The sequence below is a fragment of the Cucurbita maxima genome, unplaced genomic scaffold, assembly GCF_002738345.1.
Source record: "Cucurbita maxima cultivar Rimu unplaced genomic scaffold, Cmax_1.0 Cma_Scf00048, whole genome shotgun sequence".
Lineage (NCBI taxonomy): Eukaryota > Viridiplantae > Streptophyta > Magnoliopsida > Cucurbitales > Cucurbitaceae > Cucurbita > Cucurbita maxima.
The window spans coordinates 781,699-796,495 of record NW_019272064.1 but is presented as its reverse complement, the minus strand read 5'-3'; the positions used below and the strand labels follow the sequence as shown (position 1 = coordinate 796,495).

At 34.4% G+C, this 14,797-nt stretch overlaps 2 protein-coding genes across 6 annotated transcripts; both read left to right on the top strand.

The window, feature by feature from the left end:
- Positions 1-1,340: 1,340 nt before the first annotated feature.
- Positions 1,341-2,826, top strand: LOC111470998 (cysteine-rich and transmembrane domain-containing protein WIH2-like). Its single transcript, XM_023116670.1, has 3 exons — positions 1,341-1,521; positions 1,702-1,876; positions 2,624-2,826. Exons 1-3 carry the CDS (start codon positions 1,470-1,472, stop codon positions 2,667-2,669), a joined length of 273 nt encoding a protein of 90 aa, XP_022972438.1. The 5' UTR covers positions 1,341-1,469; the 3' UTR covers positions 2,670-2,826.
- A 1,517-nt stretch (positions 2,827-4,343) lies between these two features.
- On the top strand, positions 4,344-14,064 carry LOC111471015 (myosin-9). Of its 5 annotated transcripts, XM_023116689.1 has the most exons (19): positions 4,348-4,435; positions 4,539-4,614; positions 5,122-5,201; positions 6,422-6,515; positions 6,675-6,783; positions 6,870-6,908; positions 7,120-7,203; positions 7,307-7,368; positions 8,029-8,131; positions 8,700-8,840; positions 10,558-10,626; positions 10,708-10,764; positions 10,838-11,077; positions 11,446-11,529; positions 11,682-11,792; positions 12,353-12,423; positions 12,629-12,835; positions 12,969-13,062; positions 13,570-14,064. In XM_023116689.1, the coding sequence occupies exons 3-19, from the start codon at positions 5,141-5,143 to the stop codon at positions 13,873-13,875; spliced, it is 1,932 nt and encodes a 643-aa protein (XP_022972457.1). In that variant the 5' UTR covers positions 4,348-4,435; positions 4,539-4,614; positions 5,122-5,140; the 3' UTR covers positions 13,876-14,064. The 5 variants fall into 5 exon arrangements, with proteins under 5 accessions (XP_022972459.1, XP_022972458.1, XP_022972456.1 ...); XM_023116690.1 differs by having other exon boundaries at positions 4,345-4,614; positions 12,635-12,835; XM_023116688.1 differs by having other exon boundaries at positions 4,346-4,614.
- The last annotated feature ends 733 nt before the right edge of the window (positions 14,065-14,797 follow it).

The following is a 14,797-nucleotide window of genomic DNA, read 5'->3' as shown; positions in this document are numbered from 1 at the left end:
TTTTATAAATTAAAATTTCACTAAACCAATTTTGTAACGTAAGTATTAATGTGAGATCCCACGTTGATTGGAGAAGAAACTCAAAACCTCATCGTTATAAGAGCGTAGAAATCATATTTTAAAATCGTGAGCCTAACAACAATATACAACAAGTCAAAGCTAACAATATCGACTAAGGCTGGACTTAAGCCATTATAAATATTATTAGAGTCAGACACCAGGTAGTGTGTCATGAAGACACTGAGTTCTAAGGGGTGGATGGTAAGATCACACATCGATGGGAAAGAAAAATGAAAAGCCTAATGACGGTCGCTAGCACTCAAGGGAGTGGATTGTAAGATTCCACATCGGTTAGAGAGAAGATTGAATAACCTCACGGCTAGATCCCACGTCGATTCGAGAGAGGATTGAAGAACTTTACAATTAAAATACCACCTCGATGGGAGGGAGATAAGTTTTATTATCTGGATTTAATATAATTGAATTTATTTTTTAACATAATATTTTTACAATAGAATATTTTTTTAGTCATTGTTTTTCTTATCAAACCATATGAAATTGAAATTGAAATTAAATATCAACATTATTGAAATATCGTTAAATAAAAACAAAATAAATAAATAAGGTCAACAATTCAATATTTTTTTTAAACTATTAATGATTGTCTTTTAAGTGTAACATTTTGTTATTATTATTATTATTAAATCAGATATTTACATTAAACAATTATATAAACTAACTGAAATAAAGTGGAAACTTCTTGTAAATTAATTTAACATTAAAAAATTTGGAAGCAGCATTGTTTTCTAAAAGAAAAAAAAAAAAAAATATATATATATATATATATATATATATTATATACCATACGATGGACTTTGGACATGAGATAGTGTGATAGTAAGGACGCTGGACTTTGAGTGAAGTGGATTAGGAAGTCCCATATCGATTGGAGAAGGGAAGAGTGTCAGCTAGTACATGCGTTCTAAAATCTCGAGGGGAAGTTCGAAAGAGAAAGCGAAGACAATATTTGCTAGCAGTGCTTGAAGTGTTACAAATGATATCAAAGACATTGGGTTATGTGTCATCGAGGAGGCTGAGCCCCGAAAGGAGTGGACACGAGGCAGTGTGTCCATAAGGATGCTGGGCCCTCGACATGAGGCACTAGCCATGAGGGGAATGGATTGGTGAGTCCCATATCAATTGAAAAAGGGAACAGAGTGTCAAATGTCAGCGTTTTAAAACCATTGAGGAGAAGCGCAAAAGGAAAAACCAAAAAAATAATATCGGGTAGTTATGGACTTAGACATATATATATATATATATATATATAGTATTAAAAGTCAAAACAAATGAGCCCTGTTGTTCATTATTCGTAGTTTTATAGTTATTGCTCTCGTCTCTTTGTTTGGCAACGGAGAGAAGAGCAATCTGATCGTTCAAGCAATCTCAAGAGAAAAAGAGAGGAAAAAATGAGTTACTACAACCAGCCACCGCCTCCCGTCGGCGTTCCTCCGCCGCAAGGTAACATCTAAACCGATACTCTTACTTTTTCCCTTTCTTACTTCCGGCGCACTTTCTTTGATTTCTAAGGTTCAAATCGAATGGATCTTGCTGTCTTCTTCCACAAAATCTATTTAATCTTTGTTTTCGTTTCGATTTGACCGATTTTGGCTGCGATTCTGTGAATTTCGACGATTTTAGGTTATCCGCCGCAAGGATATCCGCCGAAGGACGCTTATCCACCACCAGGATATCCACCGCAGGGCGGTTATCCTCCTGCTGGTTATCCTCCGCAGGGATATCCGCCTCCGGCGTACGGACCACCTCAGCCTCAACATCCAAACCAAAAGAAAGAAGTTGGATTCGTCGAAGGCTGGTAAGTCTCTGCTTCTCTTTCATTTTACAACCTTAGTTGATGCGATTTCGTTGGCGTTTTCGAGTTGAAATTGAGTCCGTGCGTCTTCGCTGCGGCGAAGTACGGTTGCGGTTACCGATTAGTTGATTAATCCGTCTTCTGCGGCGGAGATTTTCGATTTCGAGTTTCTGTTTTCTTTTTCATATATATATTTTTATTGAATTTAATTTTAGTTTTCGTTTTGAAAAAGAACGCGTTCGACGATTTAATGGCCTTTCAGTCATTTCACATATAAATTATATATATATAATATATATATGTATATATGTGTGTATATATATATATATATATATATTCAAAGTCAAATTTCCAAGCGTCGATTTTCGTTATTAAAAACTCAATTTTGACTAAAATTTGTCATATTATATTAATTTGGATTCCAAAATTTTAATAAATATTGTAATTATTACTATGGGTTCAATTTTCATTAATTTGTCTACTAATTTTAATTTACAAAAACGGTGTAAAAATCTTCATAAACTCTATAATTTGAATAAAATAAAATTTAGCACAAAATAAAGGTTATTGATATTTATGTTTTATAATTTATAAAATGCATATAATAAATATATAATGAACATTTCCGTAATTTGGATTTAAAATAGATTTATTGAGTATTTCTATTTTAATTAGTTCCTAATGAAATCAAATGGTTATTATATATATATATATGAAAATAGGTGCTGAGTTGGTTTCTAAATTTTGCAGTTTGGCTGCTCTTTGTTGTTGCTTTGTCTTGGATGTATGCTTTTGATCAACACCTTCTGCCTGTTTTACTATCATATGGCGTACAGAAATTGAATTTCCATTTGGATTTGGATTTGTATTTGAATTTGAATTTGAATTTGAATTTGAATTTGATCTTTTGTCAGTTTGTAATATCATCTCTCCTTCATACTTCTTCAACCTTGTTCTTCCTTTTCCCTTTTTTCAGTTACTTTGTTGTTAAATTAGGAGTTTGTTAGTTTGTTGGTTTCCTATTCACTCTTTAGTGAGCCTTTAAATCTTTGGTTTTATATTTAAAACCATTTTGAACTTCTAATTTTGTACAGAAATATGTATTGATTTGACTTCATAAGTGGGACTGTCATCCCATAGTATGTTACAAAATGTTTTTCCGAACAAATCATTCTTCATCGCATAAGTTCATTATAAGTCATTTTTAGATGCTTCTTTCGGAAGAGCATGGAAAAGGTTTATAGAATCCATTGTACTACGACCCGAAAGATCATCTCAGTATTGAAAATCGAGACTCAAAATAAGTAAATTAGGTGTTTAACTCGAGCAATCACTCATGACCTAATACTCGTAAAGTTCGGAGACCCATTTGATATTTTTACACCCTTCCCCATTTTGTCTTTTTTTTTTTTTAAATTTATTATCATTTTTTTTTTTGGCTTCTTAAATGAAGCTTCTTAGAATAGAGATTGAAGTTCGAAAGTTTATGAACTCGTCGAATAAGGTAATATATATCAATTATCATTGAATTAGATTTAGTTTTGCTAAATTAAATGAATATGAAATCCTTTATACAAGATTGAATAAACTTTTAAAATGGTGAATTCTTCAAAATTGTATATATATAATATAAACTCTTTTTATTATTATTATTATTTTTTAGCACATGGTATGATTCTTTAATATAATACAACAACAAAGTCATTTTATTTGATAATTGGTTAAAAAAATCATGGTTCTGTGACCTCTTCCGTTATTGTCGAACTAAAAAATTAAAATATTTAAACTATACTATCGACTACTACTTTAAAATATAAAAAATTATGTGTAATGCATACGATACTAACTAACCAATTGATATGTGGATAACATATAAATTACGGGAAGTTATATTCATGAATCTGAGTGGTCTTAATTATGGGTCACTTATCGACCAAGTAAGAAAAGAGTCTGTTAACCCCGACAAAGTAAGAAAATAGTTAAAAAGAGTCTGTTAACTCCGACCAAGTAAGAGAACAGCCTGTCTCCGACTAAGTAAGAAAACAGTCGATTGTTTTCGACTAAATTACTGAATATCAAAATCTACCTAAATTCTGATAAATAATATATAAGATTCTTTTTAAATAATTAAGAAATTGTGAACCCTTTATTTATTCACTTAACCAATTCAAAATTGGCTAAAAAATATTAGGATTAATATTAGGTTGGTTCAACCAAGAATTTATTATTAATTTATTTTTATATTTTTTTTATTCACCAATAACTTTCAAAAAATAAATATAATTATTTAGAAGTTATTTTTATTTTTAATTAAATTTAAATAATATATATTTTTTAAATGGCAAAGCTTATAAAATGTTCGAACTCAACTCACGAGCCCGGTCGGACCGAACCAAGCCAAAAACACCCGATCGGACCGAATCCAAGTACTGAACACGAACCTAATTATATAATGAACAGAGCCAACAGCTGTTCTTTTGCGGAGTGCAGAAGGGTGTCCTGTCAACAGCCGCGAGACAGAGGGGAAAGGGAGAGGAGGAGGAAGGGGTTCGATTACAAACGGTTGTCTCCTCTTGTTTTCTATCTCTTTTAGTCTTCTCTCCATTTTTCGTATTGCTTTTTACTTCTAGATTGATAATATTCTCCGTTTCCTTCATCATCTTAGTCTTCCTTCCCCACCCACTTCCGCTCTGCAGTCCAACAAACGCATCAATTCTCGTTTAATATGCTCAAGTAATCAGGTATGTGTGTATACTTCGATTGCATTTCGTTCAATAATCTGTAGTTATGCGACCGATAAATCTCAGTTGGGTATGGTTGCGGCGGGTGTTTTTCTTAATTCTCGTTCTTTAATGGAAACTGTTCGGACTAATATTGGAGAATTTTGTGGTTTTCTGTGCGGAAATGTTCGTTCTGTTGTGAATTTTGAAGTAATTTTATTAGGGTTCATTTGATTGACCCGTTATTCAGTGCGTACGCTTGCATTTGTGTGAATTTATGCAGTGGTGAAGGTCATATGTTCCTTTTGTTAGTTGTGGTTTAAGAAGAAAGGGGTTCATAGATTAGTTCATGGTGCGTAAAGATGAAATTAGAAACAGTGATGAAATGGTGGATGGAAAATAGAGGGGAGGACAATGAGTCATTATGTAGAAGGGTGGTGGTGGTGGGAGCTTTTAGATCTCTATTTTCCCTTTGGAGAGTATGGTTTTCAAAAATGTTGTTTGAATTGTAATTTACTTATCTTGCAGATTTATTATCACACTGAAAATGGATCAAGAGTTAGCTGATAATGAAAATTTGCTCACTCGTATCCAATCTTTGGAACATGGTATGTCATCTCCCATTTATTGTACATGGTTTTTACATGTTGGCAGTATCACTTCAGTATATTATTTTGAAAATCTCATGTACTTTCGCTTCTTAGTTGCATCTGAAGAAATAGTGCTGAGAAAAAGGGAAATGAAATAGAATTGAAGACTTCTTGAGTTCGTTTATTTTGAAAAGTTCGCTTGTATTTTCGTGTCTTTGTTGCCCCCGAAGAGATGGTACAAACGGAAACAAAATAGAATTAAAGACTTCATTGAGTTCATTTATTATGGAAGTCTCTTGTACTTTTGTATATTAGTTGTACCCAAAGAAATGGTGCTGGAGTAAATGGAAACTAATAGAATTATGCTAAAAGACTCCAGTCGGTCATTAAATATGAAAGATATGATAATGTCCAAGGAGAAGTATTGGAGTTAGCCACACTTCAAATCCCCTAGACCGCTCTTGTTTCTCTCTAATCAGACATTCCATATGATAGGAAAGAATAATTGCCTGCTTTGAAATCAACCTTCACTAAGAAGAAGAGGGAGATAAGTTCTTCCTTTATCATAATCAGTAGCATTCCTTATAGCTGAACTGACACTGAGATCTCTAGAAAATTTCTCTAGATTTTGTAGTAGAGGGATGTCTCCATATGACAAAATTTTGGCCTTCCAACATCATGCATTGAACACACGACTTGTAGTCTAAAACCAAAGACGGGGAAAGCTTTGCTGTTTTAACTTTCCTCCTAAAGCAATCTCCCAAGAGAAGACTAATTTTCTTGGGGATCGCTAGACGACAAGGTGGGTTGATCAAACTGGTAAAAAAAAAAAAAACAGTCTACATGAGACTTTGAAGGTTCAAGAGTCCAAAACTCCTTAAGCTATCTTTTGTCATCAAAATTTGTCACCATGGTATATCGAAAGCAAAAGAAGAATGCAATGTTAGATGATCATTTTCTGCAACTCTGCATTTTATTTATCTCGAGGAGAAGTATGGGTATATTGTAATTTCTTGTGCAACAAATCTTTATCATTATTCTTTGTTTGCACAAAATTTTTAGGCTCACATTTGACAAATTAGAGGCTTCTTCTGCTTATTTGTATGGTTGGATTCGTGTAGCCATCTAGTTTTTTTTGGTGTTTTGAGTTTGGGGTTTTCATATTTTTCTTTGCTGCATTTATTTAATGATGTAATCTTTTCAACGCTGATTTTTACATTCTGCTTTACATCCTGCAGAGCGTGATGAGTTAAGAAAAGATATCGAACAATTATGCATGCAGCAATCTGGACCTGGTTACCTTTCTGTGGCCACTCGAATGCATTTTCAGAGGTACCATAACTTTTCCAAATTCTTTTTCTGTTTTACCCCCACCCACTTTAAAAAGGAAGAGGTAGGCTTCCATGTGTTTAATGCAGACGAAGGTTGGCCTTGTATTTATTGAAATGGTTGAGTTATAACATGATTATTAAACTTTTACGCCCCTATTAGGACAGCTGGGCTGGAACAGGAGATTGAGAACCTGAAAAAGAAGTTTGCTGCTTGTACCAGAGAGAATCACAATCTTCAAGAGGAACTCACAGAAGCCTACAGAATAAAAGTATGATGGTTATTGGTTATTTTTTCATTTAAGTTTGGGACAAACCTCCTTTACAATCTTATATTTCTCTTCAATGTCACCACCAGAGTCAGCTGGCAGATCTGCACAGTTCAGAGGTTGCAAAGGTCTTTTTCTTGATTCCTGCACTCTTGTCTACGTGTGCTACAGAATTGAAACTATCAACACCATAATTAATAAAGAATTTTACAAAAAGAGAGGAGGGAGGAAGGAAGAGGGTTTTTTGTAGTTAAAACTTCACGTGTTAAGCTTTCTATTTCAATGGTACTTGCTTTATGCTCCATCTCAGTTGTAATTATAAATCTTCTTTGTTTCCAGAATTTGGAATCAGAGAAGCAGCTTAAGTTTTTCCAAGGTTGTGTTGCTACTGCTTTTGCTGAACGGGATCATTCCATTATGGAGGTCATGCAAGTCCTCATTATCTAAATTTTGAGGTTTCCTGGTTATAGTTTTCTTCTCCTTCTGATTTAAAATAATTTTGAAATTGCTTTATGATTGGTAACAGGCTGAGAATGCGAAGGAGAAAGAAGAGTCAATGTCGCAAAAGCTTAAAGAGGTCCAAAATAGGTACTACATATTTTTTCATCAGATGTTGGTTGCTGAAAAATCACACTTGAAAAAAATCTACTCTGTCTTGAGTGATAACAAACCATATTAAATAGTTTTCTTTGTCAAAGGCTATCAATTTACATTTAGAATCTCACCATTCTTAACCATGCTTGAAAGATGCTTGGAAGTTGAAACATAAAAGACTGCCCACTACTACAGACAATAAACCGTTACATGAACCTGGAGAATCATCCTAAACAGTGAGAGGGTTGAAGATCTTACAGTAGTTGGACAAATGTTTACTTTTTCTCATTTCACTTGATTTTTTATTATCCTATCATCTTCTCTTTGCAATGTATTTTCTATGTGCTTTGGCTGTATTGGTTGTGAAGCTATGTTAGATAGTGTAGCAAGTTAGCTTCATAATACATATCATGTGTTCCTCTCCTAATTTTTTGCTCTTTTCTTCTTTTTCCTGGTTAGAATAGCTTTTAAACATTATTTATAGAGTTCTAAATGGTGGTGGGCAGCATAATATCTATGAACTGGTGCTTTTTTAGTGTCCATATATTCTATTTGGTTTTATGGGATTGCTACATATTGTTTTCTCACTTCCCTACCTCTTCTTTCTGTTCCTCCCCCACCCAAAATCATGAGTATCTTGTGTTGGTGATGCAGATTAGAAGAGTTGTCTTCTGATTGTCTTAATTTGAGGGAAACTAATGATACACTATGCATTAACCTAGCCAGGCAAGAAGAGTGGAATGAGGTTTCAAAACAGGTACCCACCCTTTCAAATCCCTACCTTCCCATCCTTTCCCTGTTCTGATATTTTGAACATCTTGTTGGCATAAAAAAGTTTATGGTCTCTTGAGCAATTTTAATAGCCTAGTTTGATGGTTATCACTTCAGCTCTACGATGAACCAAAAGTGATCTTAAACCCGCCCATCTAAAATTGTAATTAACTTCTAGATATCTTGCTGTAATATATATATTTTTGTCCTGAGTGTTTCATATTGACGTATTCTTGCCAACCAACTTCGACTAGGCTTTTGATTGGGTTGATTATAAAGCATCTAATGTATTTTTAGTGTTTTATTGAAGAAAAGAGTATTTACTCCCGGGTATAAATCTTGGTACGTCTAAAGAAACAAATCTTTCCTGTCGAACTTCAATCTCCCCTTGCTAATTGTCAGGGTTGTGGTATATATACTATTATATATTTCTGGTTTGTTACTCTCTATTCTTCAACTGGAGAATTTAATATTTTATTTAGGGAGGTCATAGCATAAAGTTCTTCGTTTCTTCCATTTGCACATTTCTAACAGCTATTGTCTCAATTTATTAGGTAATCAATAAGTTTTACGAGATCAGACAGAATTCTCTCGAAGAATTTATGGATACTAGCTGGGACGAAAAATGTCAGTGTCTTTTACACGATCCTCTAGAAATGTGGAGTTTCAATGATTCATCAACCTCTAGATATATAGTAAGTTTTCATCTAGCTATTGGATTGTTCCCAATTTATGATATTATTTATTCTTCACCTAGATTATTTGATATGTGTTTCTTTTCTTTTCTGGGTGATTGATTTTCCGGTTACGGCAATTATCCAGGCAAAGAAATAAATTTTCACCCTAAACTTGGCAAGGTGTGTCAATTAGTGTCAGTATGTGAATTAGCAGAAGAAATTTAAAAATCTCTCACTCACTAATTTCAATAAATATCAAGCTTCACACCAAACTAAACTTGATCATGCACAAATTGTGGCCATTGAATAACTCAAGTTTAAGCAACATTTATCCAAGTTTAAGGCAAAAATTGCCACACTTATCCAAGTTTGATCAAGTGAAATGACTTAATTATGCCTAATTTTTAATTGGAATATGAATAAAAATCTTGTCCAAGCAAGAAGCAGAGTTCTCCCTCTCCTCATTTTGGTGCCTCCTTTGTCTGAAAGATAATAAATCACAGGATCACATCTTCATTCATTGGTACTTTGCTGTTGACATTTGGGTTGAGCTATTTAGTGCTTTCGGGTGGCACAGGGTCCCCCTTCACACAATTGGCTGGCTTCAGATGCTTTTAACAGACTGCCCCTTTAAATTGGACCAATAAATTCTATGATCAAATATTGTTAGAGATGTTTTTTGGATGATTTGGCAAGAAACAATTCAAGAATCTCCCTAGGCGAAATTAGATCTTCGAGTGAAGTCTTAAAGTTGTCTATTTTCAATGCTTTTTATTGGTGAAGTCATTACAGTTTAAATTCCCTAGCTACATATTGTAGAAATCTTTTGTATTCCCTATAAATGGAACCATCTTTTATATTTCTTTGTTTCATTTCATTCATTCAATGAAATTGTTTCATATAAAAAAAATAAGCAGGCATACCTGAGAAATTCAGCTTACATCAGTTGTCCTTTTGTATCCCTTGAAAGTTGAAATAGTTCTCTTTTAGATGTAACTTTAGGTTTGAGGTGCTGATGCAAAATACTTCCGAAACATTATGATTCGTGGTTGGCCTGGCAAATCAAAAAATGCAGGGACTTGGCCAAATGTCAATACAAACAGCTTTCTGTTTTCACCATGGTCGTATAGTCAGAAATAAATTGAAGAATTTTTGAGAATATTAGGGACTCATCATTCTTAGGGACTATATTGTCTTTGATGCTTATGCAGCTTTTGTTCAAAGATGTTGGTAATTACTCTCTGAGATGGGCAAAAGGAAGGGTACAGTATATTTGATTATCTTCACCTATCAGAGTTCAATCAGGAGCGACAACTAAATTACAAGGGTAAAGGAAGTATCCAAAAAATATTTACAATGGTTCAAAACTGACGAGAAATATACAAGATATTTACTATGGTTCAAAAATTGAGAAGGAAAATAAAACAAGAAGTAACCATAGAAAAAGGGAGGAGATACAGCGAGAAATTGGTGAACTGGAAAAAGTAAAAAAGGAAAGAGCTGTCATTTTCAACTTTTGCCAAATAAAGCTTTAGGAATTATATATGCAGTTTGGAATCTTGAAGCAAACCCGATGGAGTAATTTGTTCATATTATTGGAATCTTTTTTATTAAAAATATATGATCTTTATGACTAGCAAATCAAGTTATCCTTGTTGCACGTAATGTTATGTATTCCAACGTTTTGGTTAAATATGGTCTGTGTGTGCAAATGGATTAACTTCTCTTCAGACAGAATTCTTTGGAAGAAGGACTGGAGACAATGAAGAAAACAGTGGATGATCTTCAAAATAAGCTACGGATGGTATGATTGTTTTCTCCAATATTTCAACTTTGCATTTAACTTCATCATGGGTTTAACTGGTAATCAATATATGGGATGTAGGGTGTGGAAATTGAAAAGCATTTAAAGTTGAAGGTGAAAGATTTGGAGTTGAAGCTGGTCAGTTCTTCCACCTTTCGAGTAGCTATAACCTAATTTATACCATAAATCATCTTGTTTACCTCTGATGCAGATTCGCATGGCTGATACGATCAAGAGCAAGATATCAGGGTTTCATCAATACTATTCTCACCACCGAGATCATATATTGAATTTATTGGACAAAGAGAAATCTAATATGAATTCAACAATAGGAGAGATTGAAGAAAAGATTATGCAATATAGCTGGGGAGTTCAGAATTTGAAAGATTCTGAGAAAGAGCTGAAAACTGAAAATGATTCCGAGGATGGCCATTTGATTACCAATGCCAAGGTGGGTATAGTGGATGCAGAAATGAACTTATACATATTATAGGCTTATTCTACGGTCCTTGTTATGTTAACAGTATTATAGGCTTATGGTTTTACATTTGTGGTTGCTCATGAAGTATTCCATTTGTCTATTGATAGTTTATACATATTGTCGTTCAATGAAAATAGTTTCATGAATATCTGAGTGAACTTATTTACTGTGCCTGATTTCTGTGTGGTCTTCTAATGGTATTTTGGTTTTCAAGTGGAATGCGATGTCAAGGCCAGAATTTTCATCTAACCATTCTTCAGTGAAAAGCTTTATGAGCATGTATAGGGTTTGTCATGAAAATGGGGGTAAATTTTTTACGACATTCGAACACATTGCAGATGAAAATTCCTGAGTTACCAGATCCCATTGCTGATGAAAATGTTGAGGCCTCTGAAGCTCTTGCTTTGGCACTGCAAGAAAAGGTACTACTTTATTATTCCTATAGTATTTTTCCGTTCCTCTGTTGTGTTAACTTATCTTGCATGATTCAGCAATAACCACTCCTATATTATCTTAGGGTGTGTTTTTCCTATTTCTCTTCTGATTGTTCTCTGAACTATTGATCTTTTGTTAGGTTTCAGCTCTGTTACTTCTTTCACAACAGGAAGAGAGGCATCTTCTGGAGAGAAATGTCAATGCAGCTCTTCAAAGAAAAACAGAGGAGCTTCAGAGAAACTTACTACAGGTTTTATACCCTTCACCGTGGCTTCAAGATTTCAAGAATATCGTTTTAAAATGCCTCAAAGACAATGTGCATCTCGAATTTATTTGATTCAATGGTTCCAATTTTATTAAAACAATCTTCTATTCAAATACCATAATTCAATACGTTCGCATGCTTTTAACGAATCTTAATCGAACTCATATTTGCCCAATGGATTCAATCTGCTCATGGTAAACTTCATATGGATTCGATGTACTTTTATCTTCAACAAGCGGCCTGGCGTTCAATGCGGGTCGAAGCATATGGTTGCTAGATTGGTTAAATGCTGTTAATAAAAATAGTAATTCACTATTCTTAACAATAGGGCCCAGAGTCTTCTTGGTTCATCATGCTATTGCTTTAGGTTGACATACAACTACATTGATCTTAGTAAAAGGTGCTTTAGATGCATGTGGTTCCAAATTAATGCCGGATAAAAAGGATTTTGGTTATAATTTTCCTTGGGACGGTCCACTATTACTTGGAATGAAAGTGAATCTTGGTTGATCCGATTCTGAAATGATAATGACATTTGATTTCAGGTTACCCATGAAAAAGTTAAAGCACTAATGGAGCTGGCACAAGTAAAGCAAGAACTTCAACTACTTAAAGAGTATGTTTATATCTGCTTATCAACTTGAGACTGATTGTTGTCTTGTGTTTGATTCTCATGACAATATACCAACGTGGATGGCTCCGCGACTGTTTTTTGTATTTTTCCCTCAAAATGATTTCACCATCTTTTAACTAGAGTTAGTAATCTTATGGACATGGATAGTAGTAGTACAATTGACTCGCATGATATGTGCATGTGCAAGGGAAAGTGTTGATTTGAAACGAGGAGCCGGGACTGTGGAAAGGAAACTTGTTAGTCACGAGAGAGAGGGGAAACTAAAAGGCTTGCTGAAGGCTACATATCTGAGACATTGGGTCGGTACGCCAGAAATCAGTGGGAGTGAAGCTGCGGTTTACGTGGATAACGAAGAAAATTACTCTTCTCGAAAGTCTGCTGTGGATTTTGCCAGGTTAGTTAACATTTATGGTGTTCTTGGATTGTGACTCTTGTATGTTTTGGTATTGTATGTGATATCCATTGGCATCGTTAACTTTATTGCAGTTGTATATGTGAAAGGCTCGTCTATTTTGATTTGTTTTCAGAATGAAAATTGAAAATGCTACTCTTAGAGAAAGTATTGAAAGCATGGAGCAACTGACCACTTCAATTCACAGGCTTCGTCTCTCTATTCTGAAGGTTACCTTCATAACTCCTCTTATATAGTTCAAGAACGTTAACTAAGTCTTTTTATAGTTTAATTCTATATAACTGTACTTATATATCCCCTTTAAGTTTTTGATTCGACTCCATATCTAACCTCTCTCCCCCTTCCCTCCCTACCCGCCCCTCCACCTCATTGGAAACTGCAACCATGGCTCCACCCTGTAGTCTATCCTCCCTCTCCACAACAGATTAGATCAATCTCGATAGAAAGGAAAGCATTTTTTTTATTGAAGTAGACCGAACCTCTCGAGGCTCCCATGTTTGTATCTTCGAAGTCTTCCAAAGACAGAGGCTTTCTCCTTATCAATTCATTGGAGTACTCATGCGAACATATGAGACATAAAATTAAAAGTTTAGGGATGTATTGAGATTTTTAAAGTTGCGCTAATAATATTTGCATCAATTGATTTACAAAAAGGACATCAAATCACTTGTTATGGGGCTCAAGTTGCCACACTTATAGCTTCTGTTAATTTGCAGGCCAAAGAGTCTGGTACTTCTGAAGGTCCAACTTCAAGCGTTTTGGGAGCTCTAAAGGGCATAATCAATGAGGCAAAACTCATAAAAACTGCACTTAGCAGCTCTTTACCCATCAGTTGGTCAGCTGAGGTAAATATTGAGTCCAGTGGGGAAACTTTACATGATTCAAATGATGTTTTAGGAGGAGAGTCTAGGCTGGTAAAGATAGATTTCGTTTCTGCTGCCGGTTTTGAGATGGTTGAGCTCCTTGTTTCTGTGGCTGAGTTGTTACTAAAGGATTACAACATGGCTGAAAGTGGTTCTTGAATATAATGATGGCTGGATCATTTGATGATGAAGCAAAGTGGTGTGTGCATTACTGTGTAGGTGTTTCTTTAGAATATATATACAAACTGTAAATGCTGAATGTATCCTTTAGTCTATTGGCTCTGATGGAATTGTGTTCTTCCTAATCATTTGTACATTTGATTAGTTAAACGAAGTTACCTTTGTCAATACAAGGCTTTTTATTCGTTTGTTTGTGCCCTCTTTTTGAAGATTGATGATTGATGGCTCAACGATAAGGTTGGAGGTTTAGATTCTCCTACACCACTTGTCACAAGAAAAAGAGGGTGTTTGATAAAATCATTTATTCCACAAGAAAGAAAGTTTCAATACAAAAAATTAAATCAATCAGACGTTCTAGAGGCAATGAGAGTCTACAAGAGGGTGTGTTTGATAGAGTTTACATTCATGTCTTTCTCTGGTTTTCCGTCCTTTCATTTAAACCCTAACAATTGTCTCTCTACTACCCCAAGTCCATAATAGTCTCCCTCACTAGCTAAAAGGATGATCGAAATTAGTTTAAATGGAAGAAAAAAATATGTTGATAAATGAATTCCAATTTGTTGACTATTACTTATTAAATCTGGCTCTAGAATCTGGTTTGATCTTATAGTCCAAATAATCCCATACCATGACGTATCTACAATAGTAGTCATTAGTGAAACAAAAATACTTGGATTGTAAGACATTTGTTCTAACCCAACTAAGTCATTCGTGTGAAATTCAGAACAAGTCATCGGACTTCTAAACTTTATCTAATACATTTCTAAACTTTCAATTTTGGGTCCAACAGGTCCTCCTTTACCTATATAAATTTATAAAAAAAGTATTAGCGGGACTCCTCGTACATGGTGAATAACCAAATTCCAATTGAAATGAAATCTTTCTTTAGTATAAAGCATTT

Bases quoted from the DNA above. Each gene is read 5' to 3' on its own strand.
- LOC111470998 (XM_023116670.1), top strand. From the start codon at position 1,470: ATGAGTTACTACAACCAGCCACCGCCTCCCGTCGGCGTTCCTCCGCCG. The intron at 1,522-1,701 runs GTAACATCTAAA...CGACGATTTTAG, and splicing joins CGGCGTTCCTCCGCCGCAAG to GTTATCCGCCGCAAGGATAT. The intron at 1,877-2,623 runs GTAAGTCTCTGC...TAAATTTTGCAG, and splicing joins GTTGGATTCGTCGAAGGCTG to TTTGGCTGCTCTTTGTTGTT.
- LOC111471015 (XM_023116688.1), top strand. From the start codon at position 5,141: ATGGATCAAGAGTTAGCTGATAATGAAAATTTGCTCACTCGTATCCAA. The intron at 7,204-7,306 runs GTCATGCAAGTC...GATTGGTAACAG, and splicing joins GGGATCATTCCATTATGGAG to GCTGAGAATGCGAAGGAGAA. The intron at 11,530-11,681 runs GTACTACTTTAT...ATCTTTTGTTAG, and splicing joins CTTTGGCACTGCAAGAAAAG to GTTTCAGCTCTGTTACTTCT.